Source organism: Orbicella faveolata, unplaced genomic scaffold, assembly GCF_042242905.1.
Source record: "Orbicella faveolata isolate gen_17 unplaced genomic scaffold, um_ofav_v1 contig_1, whole genome shotgun sequence".
NCBI classification, from domain to species: domain Eukaryota; kingdom Metazoa; phylum Cnidaria; class Anthozoa; order Scleractinia; family Merulinidae; genus Orbicella; species Orbicella faveolata.
In genome coordinates, this window is record NW_028301536.1 from 3,889,990 (window position 1) to 3,905,000 (window position 15,011).

The 15,011-nt window shown below is 37.5% G+C and overlaps 2 protein-coding genes across 2 annotated transcripts; one reads left to right on the forward strand and one right to left on the reverse strand.

Moving 5' to 3' along the window:
• Positions 1 to 2,171: 2,171 nt before the first annotated feature.
• Positions 2,172 to 6,558, reverse strand: LOC110052532 (kelch-like protein 20). The gene is made up of 2 exons (XM_020758660.2): positions 5,043 to 6,558; positions 2,172 to 3,269 (listed from the first exon to the last, which is right to left on the reverse strand). Exons 1-2 carry the CDS (start codon positions 6,406 to 6,408, stop codon positions 2,953 to 2,955), a joined length of 1,683 nt encoding a protein of 560 aa, XP_020614319.2. The 5' UTR covers positions 6,409 to 6,558; the 3' UTR covers positions 2,172 to 2,952.
• A 49-nt stretch (positions 6,559 to 6,607) lies between these two features.
• On the forward strand, positions 6,608 to 13,719 carry LOC110052454 (uncharacterized). Its single transcript, XM_089285694.1, has 7 exons — positions 6,608 to 6,862; positions 7,536 to 7,625; positions 9,168 to 9,257; positions 10,628 to 10,750; positions 11,517 to 11,648; positions 12,253 to 12,369; positions 13,362 to 13,719. Exons 1-7 carry the CDS (start codon positions 6,725 to 6,727, stop codon positions 13,473 to 13,475), a joined length of 804 nt encoding a protein of 267 aa, XP_089141820.1. The 5' UTR covers positions 6,608 to 6,724; the 3' UTR covers positions 13,476 to 13,719.
• Positions 13,720 to 15,011: the final 1,292 nt, after the last annotated feature.

Consider the following 15,011-nt stretch of genomic DNA (forward strand, 5'->3'; position numbering starts at 1 on the left):
GGCGCTGCAACTTTGCGTGTGATTCGACATCGCAATATCTTAATGTGTTGTGCCAAAACAACGCCGATGTAACAAATTAAAAACTGGTTGGTGGGAAAGGAACTTTCCAATTGCAGCTCGTGTTTTATCGAGTCACCACGAGCACGCTCTATAACTGATCGTGACTACTCTTACTTATTCGTATAATTGCCGAAATAAAAGAGCTTCCGGTCACGCAAATTGAAGTCAACATATCACGTAGATGCAAACAAGAATAGCAGATCTATATTTTTTTTCAAAAATTCCAACTGTTTCTTTGAGAATAACTAGCGTTCGTTACATGCAGCGAACGTACATTTTCCAATCAGTGTAGAATACGCAACAGATAAGAATATAAACTGCGTTTTTTAAAACAACTGGGAGAATATCAGTATTATCAATTTTTCGGCGATTTTCGTCGCTGTCCGTTAAATGTCAGCCCATTTTTTAACTCATTAATTTTGCACAGCTCAAATCTTAGCTATAGTTAAAAACGCGTCACACTTCTTAGTTGACAGTTAAAGTTTTAAGCAATTTTCAGGTATTGGTTAATCCGCATCCAGATCTTAAACCCAGGACAAGAGATCATGCAATGAGTCGCGATCGTAAGTTTAAACTCTGTTGCAAAAGTTTGAGGGCGACTTATGTTCCAATTCTTTTTTACTGATAGCGCCAACTAGAGTGAAATTATCTATTTGGGAGAATTTTCGACCTTAAAATTTCAGCTCTCTGTGGCTCTATGTAAAAGCGAACCGAGAGAGTGAATATTAGAACGAGTGTCGAATCAAAGGAAATAATAGGGAGTTTAAGTAAACAGGACGGTGACGTCGACGCTGAAGACAACATTGATTAAAAAATGATTTATATTTTACCTACGAATCTCGCGATACTCTAAAGTCATTTAGTTTGTACGTTTCTCTTTGTCAAAACTGTCTCGAAACTGAACATGGAACACAGCGTAAAATTGAAACATAATTTTTAAAACTTATCCGTCGTGGTTCAGGTTCTCCAAACAACGCAGAGTTTGGTCATTTCACGTTGTTGTTTTGCTGAGTACGGCAAAAAAAATATACCGAGAATTATAACGCACGTGCATTAAACCATTTGTTTAGTGACGTTCCCGTTACCGTTGTGGTTTTCTTAGACTCCCTGATATATCAGCAACGTCGCTATGCCGTTATGAATTTCAAAGCGTAGTGTTCAAATCAAATAAGCCAGTAGACCTGAAACTTTCCACACACGAAGGTTTAACGCTGAATGATATCACAAAGAACATGTTACAAGAACGTCTTTCATGGATTAAGCAGTTAAGGTTTTACAAAGTTGATGACGTCACCATTTAAAATCCCTTTAATAGTGTTACTGTAATCATTTGCGCAACGCATTTTTGCAAGACTGGGAATTAAAATTTCACTACGTCCGCCTAACCGGAAGCAGTTTCAAAGTCGGACATTGTTTCAACTGTTTTCCTAATAGCCCTGTCGGAAAAAAGTTACATAAATTGTCACGTACAGGGATTTCCGCAATAAGAGGAAAGCTGTAAAGAGAAAACCAAATTCAAACATTTGTGTTCAAGACAGAAGTTAAATGGTAACAAAGTTCATAAAAGGGAAGTTGGTCTTGAGAAAATGTTGATATTCCTTTAGTCTTGAAGTTCAATTATTTTCAAGGATGCGCTAAGGAGATCCTTCTTTGCGATTTTTTGTCGACTTGGAATTTTTTTGGTGAAATTGTGCCAAAAAGCTTTGTAGCATATAAACAAAAAGAGTACCACATTCCACATTACAAGCCGCGTACGATGCCTGGGTACAAGTCACTTTGGTCTTTTCCAGTCTACCCGGGTCACTCTAGGTCCCAATCCCTCAGTACAAAAAAAAATTCTCTATTAATAGACCATTTTACAGTTGTCTGCTCAGTGACCTGGCCTTTGTATGGCAGCGAGGCTAGAGTTGACCTTGTTTTGATACAGACCTCACTGCTTTTGTCATGTAAATGCACCTAGTTAGCATCAGAACTTGTTTTACACAACAAAAGTAGTGAGGTCTGTATCAAAACAAGGTCAATTCTAGCCTCGCTGCCATACAAAGGCCAGGTCACTGAGCAGACAACTGTAAAATGGTCTATTAGATGAACAAATGTAACTTTATTCCCACTTTTTAATCTTTTCAGCCATTTTTTAATGACAATTTGTAACCCCAAAAAGTTTTTTCTTTCATATCACAAATACACATTATTTGAAGAAGCGATATTGCTAAGTACAGAAAGATTTTACCATCGAACAAAGATGTACTATCTTTCCAAAATGTATCTTTTTAAAACTTACTGTTAAAAGGAATTTTAAAATTCGAACATATCTTTATTAGTCACTTCTTTCACTTATATCAACACTGTTTTGTATAAATTTTGTATTTTTTTGTTTTCAAAAAAGAACTTCATAACCTATACATGTACATGTACCTCAGAGCAGTGCAGTGCATGCTGACCAAGAAAGTAAGTTTTTTTTTTTACAAACAAACAACAACAAAAAACAATTTCTACAGCTCAGGAAACACAAACCAGACACAAATGCAATCACATTTGAGGCTGCTCACAGACTTAGCAATCATGAACTCAGAAAGATTACACATATATTGTGTCACTGTCTTCAAGTCTCCTGAGTTTGATGCAAAAATATCCCAGATGTAATGATTTGTATGGCAGACGAACAGAAAACTGACATTTCAATGTTATCTTAGATCATACAATTTCCAGATTTCTGATCAAATCAGAACAAAGCTCTAAAACTTTAGGATCGATGGCAAACTGCTTCTCGAAGAGTGCCTGACTGATCAAGATCTTAGTGTAATACACACTGATGGTTTGAAATATTTTGAAATTTTTAAAAAAAATAAAAATATATCATTTAATATTAATAATTATAAAAATTACTGCTCATCACACAACAGTTGCACCGAAATGTACTCTTGGAATTGACATATTATGCACATAACTCCATTGGTTAATTTCAGGGTCATAGACCTCAACACTGGACAAGAACTGTCCATTGAAACCACCAATGGCAAAAATTCTTCCCTTCATTGCCGCAACGCTAACAGCTGAACGCTGCTCATTTAGTGGACATGCTGAAGTCCAAGAATTTGTCTGAGGATCATAGACATCAACATCGGAAAGATATTTATTTCCATCAAATCCTCCAATGACATACAGAAGGCCTCCAAGGGATGCTACACCAGCTACAGATCTTGCTTTACCTGTTGAATATTTGAGAAAAATGTAAATGACTAACTTACATGTATTGTAATGATTCATATGAAAGTGATTACATGCATATAAAACATCATACAATTGAACTAAGGAATAAACTTTAAGATTTAATTGTGAGACATTATCACAGTTATGAACACAGCTTTTGCAGTTAGGAGCCTGAAGAAAATTCAGGTTTGAACAGAATTCAACCCATGACTTTAGTTTGCAACACCAGTGTAGTCCTCTACCCCATGGATTGAGCTATTGCACTACATTGACTGGGAACTGGTCATGTAATGATTTAATTCAGGGCAGCACTGTTGCCAGAAAAAAATTATGACTGAGATGATGTCCATGAAGAAATTATGACTGAGGCTATGTCTATGGTTAAAATCTCGTCCTAGGTATTTAGAGCGTTCATGATGACTATAAACAACAAAAACAACAACAACAACAAAAAGGCAGAGGCAAGTGCCTCAGTTTGCCTGTTATTTCATGTAGCTACAACCCTGCACTTGTAAGCTGATTAGATGTACAATGTACATGTAGTGTCCCTCTTGAAAAATTATATTGTACTAGAATTTTAAACCCAGTGTCATTTTCAGACTTGCATACAAGGTTAGGGCTTGGACTCCAGAGGGAAGGGGTGGGTGGGAGATTATAAAGATGGGGACCTGGATCGGAAAAGAACATAATTACGACTGTTAAAAATTATGAATCTGTAACTGCATCATTCACTCTAGGTATTAGTATTGCAAGTAGCATAACGCAGCTGTATTAGAATTGTAAATGATGCAAAGTAGTAGCATGCATAGCTGGCGGTATTGTAGGTGCACGGAGTAAAGTTTTGGTGGCAGAGTTGCCAATCACAAGGTATTTCGAAGTCTTCCTCACCTCTTTATTCCGTGCTCTTACAATAATGCCACACAACTTTATTCTGCGCAACTACAATGCAACAAGCTACACAGGCTAGTAAAGTAGCTGTGTTAGTATCGTGAATAGTCTAAACTACTTGTAGTTGTATTAGTACCATTAAATAGTGTAAATTATTATATCTCTCAGTTAGCATGTGCGCTGTGATTGGTCAATTTAGTGGGCCGTATTCTACTGTACAGCCCGCTAAAATTCAAAGCTGTTTTTGTTGCCAAAATGTTTCGTGATTTATCGTCAAGTGTTGTTAACTTTTAAAGCAAGTAAAAGTTTAAAACTTTCTTTTACTTTAAATTGTGTATTGAAGTCTGCTAATGACTAAACAACAATTTCAAATTGCCTTGTTTTGCTTTCGATGTGCGTCAGAAATTTGAAGCCGTTCCGAGTAAATGGCTGGTTTGCAGTGTCACACCATCAAAAATTGCAACCATTCAATAATTATTAAGTCAAGAAGCTGGGATATGAAATATGGTTGACAGATAAACAACCTTGCTAAGATTTAGGTCTCTACAGTTTTTAATTTGCACGTTATTTGGAAAAGTGTTCCACTCAAATTTATAGAGTTTGGACGGAGTTGCCATACAAAGGTCTACAGCAGGAGCATTTGTGGTAACTTTTAGGGTATTGAGCTGAATAAAACATGACGGGAGATAATGTGTTGATTTAGAATTGGTATCTCGTGGGGGTTAAAAAATTCAAGCCCCGCCCACAAAACAGGATCTTGGTACCTCTTAGGGATTCATTTTAAAGTTTCCGACGAGTACCCCAGTCCTTTAATAGGGGAGTCCCCACCCAATGGGGTACGTGTATCACTAAAGTTCATGTTGTAAACAAATGAATGGTCTTACCCAATGAGGCCACGTAACTCCATTCATCTGTCTGAGGGTCATAACATTCCACACTACTCAGTCGTGAGAGACCATCATGTCCTCCCACTGCATACAGCAATCCACCTAATGCTCCAACAGCTAAATACATTCTTGGACGCAACATGGGCGCAACAAACGTCCATTGCTGTTCGTATGGATCAAAGCATTCAACACTCTTTAGTCGACGATGACTGTTGGAGCCTCCAAGAGCATAGAGCTTACCACCAAGGCTAGTTGCACCAAAATATTTTCTTGACACTTGCATTGGTGGTTGTATCATCCATGCATTTTCTTCAGGGTCATAAGTCTCAACGGTACTTAAGTATCTCCCACTTTCAAATCCCCCGAGACAATAGATTTGTCCATGAAGTTGAGTAACTGCAATGCCATAACGCAATGTCGGCATGTCCTCAATGTGCAACCATTCATCAGTGTATAAATTGTATCTTTCTCCAGATGCCACAGGACTTCCAAGATGGAGACCACCAATAGCAACAAGGATGTCAGCAAACCCTGAATGAATTCGTGGTCTCATTCTCGTGGCTAAAGATTGTTTGCGCTTTTCAGAAGTAGGGGAGGAAGCATATGAGAGCGCCTCCTCCAGCATCTGCTTGCATTCAGGATCATTAATGAGCCATTCATTGCTAAGAACGTGTGAATTTAGGAAAGACGGCGACAGCACAGGAAGGCGAACGCAGCAGAACACTTCAGCACAGTACTTCAGGCGATCCTCAGAGCTTGATATCCACTCCATAGCAGCATCATAGACATCTTCTTCTGATCGAATACACACGTTCTCATCCGATAACAGCTGTTTGACCGCTTCTAAAGACAGATCTTTAAACTCGTCACATTTTGTCACTTGCGTGAAATGCTTCACTGCATATTTGCGAGCTTCGCTCCAGAGCTCTTCACAGGAAAAACCGCCAGCAATGGCCGCTATACCAAGACAGTTTGAGGGCTGAAGTTGTTCTTTCAGATACTGGCAACAGACATTCGTGATCTCCTTCATTTGGAAGAGATCAGACGCGCTCAGGATGTCGTCCACATTGGTTTCCGTCACATGTATGGAAGACGTGTAAACAAATCGAACAATGCATCGAAGTGCTTCGCCGGTAACCCCCTTTAAAGTAATTACTTCCTTCCCTCGTTCCTTTAATTGCCCGGTGAACATGGCCTTGAAGTAAGGACTGCCGACAGAAAGAACATTGCGGTGTGCCGATATTGATATGCCATCTTCGGTTTGTAGAGTTACATCACAAAGTTCTTCGAGATCCAACAAAGATTCCAAGCCTTTGAGAACGAGAGAAGCATTGTTGCTTGAAAGATACCGCAAAGAAGACATGATCAAACACCCTTCCTTCAGTGTCAATCTATGTTGTATCGTAAAGTATTTAAATTCGTACAATGTATGCTATCGTCAAGAGATAGACACAGTTAACCTGTACTTGGCGATTTTATCATTGAAAACAAACAAAGGAAAAAAGCCACAAGGATCTGGAGCGAGAAAACAGCGCTTGCCTTGACTTATTTTACCGCTGACACAAGAGTATAACACAAACAGTTCCATCTTGGGAAATTCACTTTCACGTGTGGAATTCACGAGCGCTGCATAGTTATATTCGTCCTTCTTTGTTTCACACTTAATCCTGCAAAGAAACATGCCTACCACCGGTCCGCAAAGCGAAGAATTCCAGCAATTTCTTGACCAAAATCAGTATTCCAGCAATAGCATTCTGCGCTATGAGAAAATTTTTGGACGCGGGTTTGTTAGTACCGGGGGCCTCGAGACAACGCAGGTAAGCTAAGATCTTGTGCTTTCCGGAGCCAGTAATTTTACTAAGTAATTTTTTTGATTTCTTCCCTGTTTGGAATGAACCCGTCGATTTTTAATTTCTCCAGCTCACTTTAAAATATACAGACTTTAATTCCATTTTCTTGAAACTGAATATAACTTGTTTTAGATGAGAGCTCGTATAACAAAGTTTTGGAATATATTTTTTTTTGCAGCTTACACGAAGTTAAGCTTTAAAAGATTTCTATTTGCGAGCCCTTGAGTCATCCAGATTTTTGTAACGCTACAATAGGAAAGTAGTATTAAGATGCACCAAAAAGTAGCCTTTTAGTTTTAAAGTTTACGGCACGGGAAATTTCCCAACATTAGATTGAAATGTGAATTCTCAACGGCCTATTGCGCAATTAGGGGAGAAATTGACTTTTCGTCACGTATTCGGCTTAAGTCTTTTTTGTCCGAAACAAAATATTTCAGATGATCATTTCCCAATTGTGTTTCTTCTGTGTTGTGTTGGAGGAATAATTACATGACTGCTTGGTGCAATTTGACCAAAGGTCATTTATTTTCTGCCAAAGTAAAACTTGCAAGAGGAAGCAAGACCTAGCATTCTCAAGTGTTGTGCAACATTTTCACTAGCTGGTATGTTCCAATATTAAATCTTTGTCTTTTATCAACAGGAAATTGTAGCAATGCTTAGTTTAAAAAAAGGACAAAAAGTGCTTGACGTTGGTTGTGGAATTGGAGGTTCTGGATTTTACATGGTGAAGGTATGAACACCATTGACGGATTAATTTTCATTAGTGGGAATAAATTAATCTAGTAACAGGTTTTTATTCCACTCGTTAGTTTTCAGTCTTTTTCTTATTATTTTAATATTTACCATGAATTTTACATGTGGAACAAACACATTTAAGAGTAATTTTTTTTACTGGCTGAGTGAAACGAAATAAGTGAAAATATTTTTCTCACATGCCACTGGGGCCTGGGTGTAGGTCATGTGAGCTATGGGGCGGGCAATTGTTTTTGTGGCGTACGCCATTGCTGACTTTCTCATCCACCCACCTGAAAACTTTTAAGTTTTTATACAATGCTAGTATAATGTAAAAGCATTGATTCAACATTTTTTCGTTATTTCCAGTCTGTAGCGTAACTATTTGTGTTGGCTTTGAGTTTGTAAGGCAGTGGTGGCCAGCTTGACATGGCTACCAGCGGTGTACCGGAAAAGTGTTTATCTTTACTGATTAAAGTTAAACTTGACAGACTGATTAATCTGTAATTACGTAATGGTCTTTCCAACCATTTTATTCATCTTATTTTTTTACTATTTTTGCTATGAAATCGACTCTGTTTCATTGCTATTTCAGCCATCGATAAATTTTAGAACATTCTGTGTGTTCAAAGTTTGTTTTTTCTCAACACACCACTTGCAAATCATGCATTTCTCCTCATCATACTTTAACCATGGGCGGCCAAGTTGCCATTTCATAGAAAAGTTCCTCGTCCTTGTCTTCTCGTATTCCCTCATATCACGGGCAGCTTGCAGGGCTTTTTCATTTTTTCAACTCTAGAAACTCCGGAAGTATATATTTCCACATTTTGGCCACGATCAGTTTACTCTATTTTTAAACCTACCGGGAGAACATGCATTGATCAGAGTGTTGGGAAGGTATGGGAAAACAATTCGCTCGCAACATCATCGAGCGTGTGGCAGACTGAGGATTATTACTTCAATGGAAAATTCTATTTAAAGACCTTAAAGCCCAAGAAAACACAATGGATGTACTTACTTTATATTTCAAATAGTTTTTTTATTGATGAATCTTCGTGAGATCCCTGCAGTTTGTGAGTTAACATGTCTGTTCTTCTCATGAGCGGCCCTTGGGCGCCATGTTTGCCTGATCACCGATGGCTTGATAGCAACCAGCAGTATCACTTTGTACAAGTACATGCTCTGTGTAATAAAATATTATCACTAGGAGGAAGCCATATTTGTCTATTTATGAAGCCCAAAGTTGCCTTTCAGCACCAATTTATTAGACAGTTCGGAATACAAAACTTTGTAAAACAGAAATGGTAAGTTTATGTTTAGGGATTTTCTTGAGAAAATGGAATGTAAGAAACAGTGTTCATGTTGCAATTTAAATATTACTTTAATGGCAATGAAAATCGTACTGGCAAAACGGGCGAGTGATCGATGATTTGTGCTTGGCTGATGGTGAGTGCCAATGTCCATCCCTGAACTCTTTAGATTGAATTAGAGAAAGTTTTAAATAAATGTCCCTGTTTTGCATTCTTTTATTTTTCCCCAGAATTTCAAAGTTGAAGTGTTAGGTGTAGACTTGTCAAAGAATATGATTGACATTGGGAAACAAAGAGCTCAAGAGTTTAAAGATGACAAGGTGATGTACTGCAAAGATTTGATTTTTGCATCTTGGTCTTATTGAATTTTTGAACACGAGAGATGGTCTCACGTGGAGATGGGAGTGGAATACTTATTTGCCTCTGGGTGCTTGGTTAAATCTTTTTTAGCACAATGTTCAGTTAGAAACAATTTTTATTATCATTCGATACATATTTCTTCCTTTTCATTGGCAAAGAGCCCACGATGAGACTCGCAAATAACTGCGTACAAATAATTGCATAGACTTAGCGTTCATATTGCATAGCACTGTCTAAATGTGTTTTGCAGCAAATAATATTCTGCTCAATTGTAACCACGCTCTTGTGTGAACAATGGCAGATCACTTTCCTGATCTGTCAGAGCGTGATTTAAATATGAAATCAAACTTGGTGATTGAATGATAAAGCTATTATTAACCTCGTTTATCGCAAAATATTGTGATTTGTTGGAGGACAGACATATCAAGCATCCCTGAAAAGGGTTTTTCAGCATCAATGTTAAAATAACAAATAAATAGCAGAGATAACTAGAAAAAACTAATATGTATGTGTAATATTGTTTAAAATTCCAGGTTATTTGCATTACAAAATAAAATTAATTCATCAATAAAATGTGTTTTTTTTTTAACTGTTATCCTTGTAAACTTAGGTTGTTCCCTATTTTTGCACCGCAGTAATAAAAGGTGTGCTGGCCAGCAGCAATTCTGCAAGATGGAATATTAAGGCTCCCCTGAGTCAGTGTCTAATTATTTGCCTTAGCCTTTGGCTTCGGCAAATAATTGATCTGCTTGTCACTGATAAACCACAATATTTTGCTCAACCTCATCCAATAATAATGATGTACATACATGTACCACTGGGCATGTGCTCCTTCAAATCTCTATTTTGGCTGGACGTATAAATTTAATTATTACACATTGAACACACTATATTTTTTCTGATTGGCCGAAAGCAAACAGTGAATTTTTGAAATCAGCGCCTCTGATGTCATCTAGCTGCAGATTATACATTAATCATGTTAAGGACACTCAAGGTCACGGGTAATCATGCCATATATGACTGCAGTGCATGATTTCTAAGGATAAACATGTCAAGTTCATGCGCTTTGTGTTACTGTCAGTGAAGAAGCAAAAACTTGACTTCCATTTTTTTTTATTCATTCAATATATAATAAAACAATTATTGCATTCGGTTTTTGTGATATCCAGAATAATCAAGGTCTTGGAAAGGGTTATCAGCCTCAGCCTTTGGCTTTGGCTGATAACCCTTACCTCAACCTTGATTATTCTGGATATCACAAAAACCTCATCCAATAATTGTTTAGTAGATGTAATACGTTAACTAAAGCTAAGTTCTACTTTCTACACAGGTTGAATTTGTTGTTGCTGACATAACAACTGCAGACTACGAACCAGAATCTTTTGATGTCATCTATAGCAGAGACACAATTCTTCACATCGAGGACAAGGAAACCCTCTTTAAGAACTTTTTGGTAAGTTGAATTAATTATAATCTTGTATGATAATACAGAGAGGACCCTGTGTGTGCACTGATTGGTCAAAAACCCATGTTTTATCAGAGTTTAAACCATAGAAAAAGCGTGTTTTATTGTTTTTCACCTAGATCATAAAGCAAATGAAGAAACCTAAGCCCAACATTTGAGAACACTTGAGAAATGTAAAAAACACTCCTGTGGCTTGTGTTTTCTACTGTACATTTCCCTTGTGTTCTCAAATGCTCGTCGTGTTTTATCACAGTGTAATACACGGCTTAGGCTTCTTTATTTGTTAAATAAAACTGAAAAAGTTTAGGTCAAGGCACGTGGTGGGAGGCGGGGGGCAGGGGGGTGCATTTTTAAGACAGGTTGATATTTGTCGATGTGACTATGTGATTGTTCCTTGTTTATTAATTTTTTCCGGGCAGTAGTAGCCTACCTACAATCCTGGCCTAAAGTACATGTAGTTAGGACACTTGAGCTGTAGCACATATCTACCATCTCCCCTAATCAAATTATGTTTGAAAATGTCACTTTTTGTCAACAAAAAGGGAAAAAATCACCTAATTATCAACATTGTAGTGGGGAAGGGGAGAATTTGCCTGCTGTCCCAACTTCTTGACTAGGATTGTGTAATTGTAGATATGTTTGTGGATTGGTGATTTCCCTTATTTCTTCATCACTTGCTTTCAAGAATTTGGGGTGATTTTGCTGTGGAAATTGATAATCATGCCACTTTTTACAATGGTTTTTTTTGTTATAGAAATGGTTAAAACCAGAAGGGGAGCTTCTTATTTCAGACTACTGTCGTGGCCCAAAAGAACTGTCTGAAACAATGAAGGCATACATTGCCAAGCGACATTATCATCTTCTGACACCTGCTGACTATGGCAAGGTAAAAGTGGATAACTCATTATAGATATAATTTGGCAATGTATAACCAGCCAACTTGTCAAATTATATGATCTTGGGTTACATGTATCTGTAATTCAATCTCTAGAAGGGACACTGTAATGCAAAATCAGCAGAAGTTTGTGTATTAACCATTTGGAAAAGGTGTTGAGAACCTATCACAAGAATTCTAAACAAATCTGACTTCAGATTATCGGAGCAAGCCTTAGGAAACAATCAGCACTGAGCTGTTTTGTACACACCAAATGGTAAATTGGGATATCCCACACTTACTCAAATCAGCTTGGACCACATTCAACTTGTTTAACCATTATTATGATAATTTAAACTCTCAAAATATGCCACTCCTCAAAATACAAGTAATACATGTATACAGTTAATAAAAGTAGCTCAAGAAATGAGTCCAGGTGACTTCTTGAAAAGATAAATGGCATATTCTGAACTAAATCCACTTAGCCTTGTGCTTTTATGTGGTGCTTTAATCTCTACACGTACCTCAAAGGCTGGAGCAGAGCCAAAACATTGACAAAATAATAGTGAAACATTGAAACTTTCTTTTTCATTTTTGTGTTTTTCTTGTCATACAGCTTCTAGAGAAAGCTGGTTTTGTTGATGTAAAAGCAATAGATAATACCAAGAGGTTCATAGAAGTTCTCACCTCAGAGAGAGCAAGATTTGAATCGGATAAGAACACTTTCCTGAAGGTATGAAAATGACATAATTATTTTAGTCGCTCAAAGGAAGGGTAAGTCTAAAGGGATGCTTCATAAACTTTGTGAAACTGCAGAATGAAAAGTAAAGGAGCAGAGGACTCCGGATTGGGTGCTGTTGTGCCAATCAATAACTGATTAGTGAAGATTTTAAGGAAACAAGAATGCTGCAAGTTGAACATAAGGAAAGCTTGTTAAGGATTCAAGCTGACCAATTGTTTAGTTGTAACAGGGTGGCCGAGATGCTGAACTTTGAGCTACTGCATCTGCATGAGTACATGATAACAGCACCAGCTAGTGATAGGATGAAAGGCTTGAACTAAGGGACCTCCAGATTTTAACCACTTACTGTAGGCAAGCAAGACTGCCTCCCTGGGTTAAAATTCCCTTTATTTTCTATTTGTACTTTTGTCTGGGATCATTTTGTCCTACTGTCAAATACTTACTTTGTCTGTAGTAACTTAAAATTGACCAATTCATCTCTGTTAACTATTTTGTCCTGATAATCTCCACCAGAATTCGGTGCACTTGCTCACAAGGTTTACACTGCTTCTTGAATTTTAAAATTTTGTTTTACAACCTTAAAAAGCTACTTAAAAATTCTATATTTTTGTGTCTGAGTGCTTTTTTTTGGTAGTGCAGCTACATGTAGGGGCAAGGTTGTTCACAAGGGAATTTTTGCAAGGTGCAAAACAACGATGAAAAATTCAATGCAGTTACACACCAAGTTCATTCTCCTCACGGCTCTGCTGCTAAAACAAAGCACTTGTGCACAAAATGTTGCTAGCTATGCAGGCTAACCTACTCCTGGAAAACTCTAGAAATTTTAAAGCTCCATGGTTGAAATTGGGATCATAGCCCTTATGAACTGTACCATGGAATTTCTAAGGTCTGTCTAAAACTCTTGGAATTCCATAAATCTCTGACTGTGAGTGTGAACCAGTTTTGAGCATTCTGATATTAGGTTGCCTTCTTTTTTGAAACAGGATTTTAGCAAAGAGGATTTCGAATATCTTGTTGAAGATTGGGAGACAAAAATAGTGCGATGTGGCAATGGAGATCAGAAGTGGGGCCTTTTCCATGCCAAGAAATCTGCATGAAAAAAGCAATTAATATATTAACTGTCAAAGAACATTTTATAACACTTGTTGGGAATTCTACTGTTGTACTCTAAGTAGAAATTGCCACTGAATTTTAGTGATGAACTATCAATCATTTGCCTGTTATTATTTATTATTAGACAAACGCCGTACATGCTTCATGTACAAGGTCAGGAGTCCATCACTGGCAATGTAATCAGTAATTCAAAATAATCCTCAAATAAAGCAGTAGTTTATATTTTTATATGTTAAGTGTGATCAATCTTCTTTAAAAACTGTAGCAACACCAATCAAAGTGTGGCATCTACAGTAAATCTGTGAGAAGATCTTGCTATTATTGTAAAATTTTCTCTAAATTAAGTTAGTTCCATCAAGAAAATTGTTGAATATTTGATCATGTGCAACCAAACATGGTTGTAGAAGTGTCTCGTCCAACTTCAGGGGAAATTGATATTACTTGGAAAAAAAAAAAACACCAATTTAAATGCATGCTTTGTTTTATTTGGATCAGCTTGTGAGTGGATAATTTGTGTGTTGATGCTGTAATCTTATTTCCACTCCGAGCGAGGTCCCAATACTTGAGACCAGCACCAAAAATGGGAACCTCTGGGGGATATGGGAGGGTTGGCCAGCATTATAGTCGCAGCAATTTCTCTCACTACCCATATTCAGAAATTCCCATCAAATCTGGATGCATGTGCACAAGTGACCCTGGACCCTGGCCCTCTTTCAATTTTTTTTTTTAACTTGCCAAAAAGTTGCAAGCCCCTGAGGCTAAAATTAAGGGTGTTTTTAATGGGTTATATTGTTGTAAGATAACCTTTCCATTGCAAAAATGACTTGTTGACCATTGATTTCCCATTTGTTTGATGCCATTATAACAGCATCAACTGAAAGAGGTGCCCAGTGGTAGTGTTGATCCATCTAAAAAAGGCTGAACATACCGAAAAACACTGAAAGCCACCTTAATTATTTCAGGAAATTTGAGCTCGATTTATTCAATACTTTTTGCGTGAAGCGCGTTTGAAAACCCCAGCGTGTGCAAGAGTCTTTGGGCTTTTAACTCTAAAACGAGCCCCGTGGCTTGCATTTTTGTTACAAATTAATGATCCACACGATAAGATGACCTTCTGGTCAAGTTTAGAAACCTCTGGAAGGCGTTTCTGCGCACTTTTCGAATGTGTATTGCACCATCCTGAAGGAAATGAGAGGAAATGAGATATCCAACCTTCCTGGGTAGACGTCACAAGAGCCGCTGGACCCATTCTCCTCAAACTCGGTCGTGAAACAAAATGGCGGTGTTTTGGAGCTATTTTCGAGATTTCGTCGTGGCACAGAAAATCGAGGATTTAACGGAATTCAAAAATTTTTTCGCAGAACTATTTCAAATAATAAGTAGATTCGTTCTAGCGAAAAAAACTTTTTGGGGTTAGGTGCACTTTAAGCTTATATCATACAAACTGAATCGGGTATTTTCGTATTGTTCGTAGACATGCATGTTTGTAACGTATCGAATTTGATCAATTATACATGTAA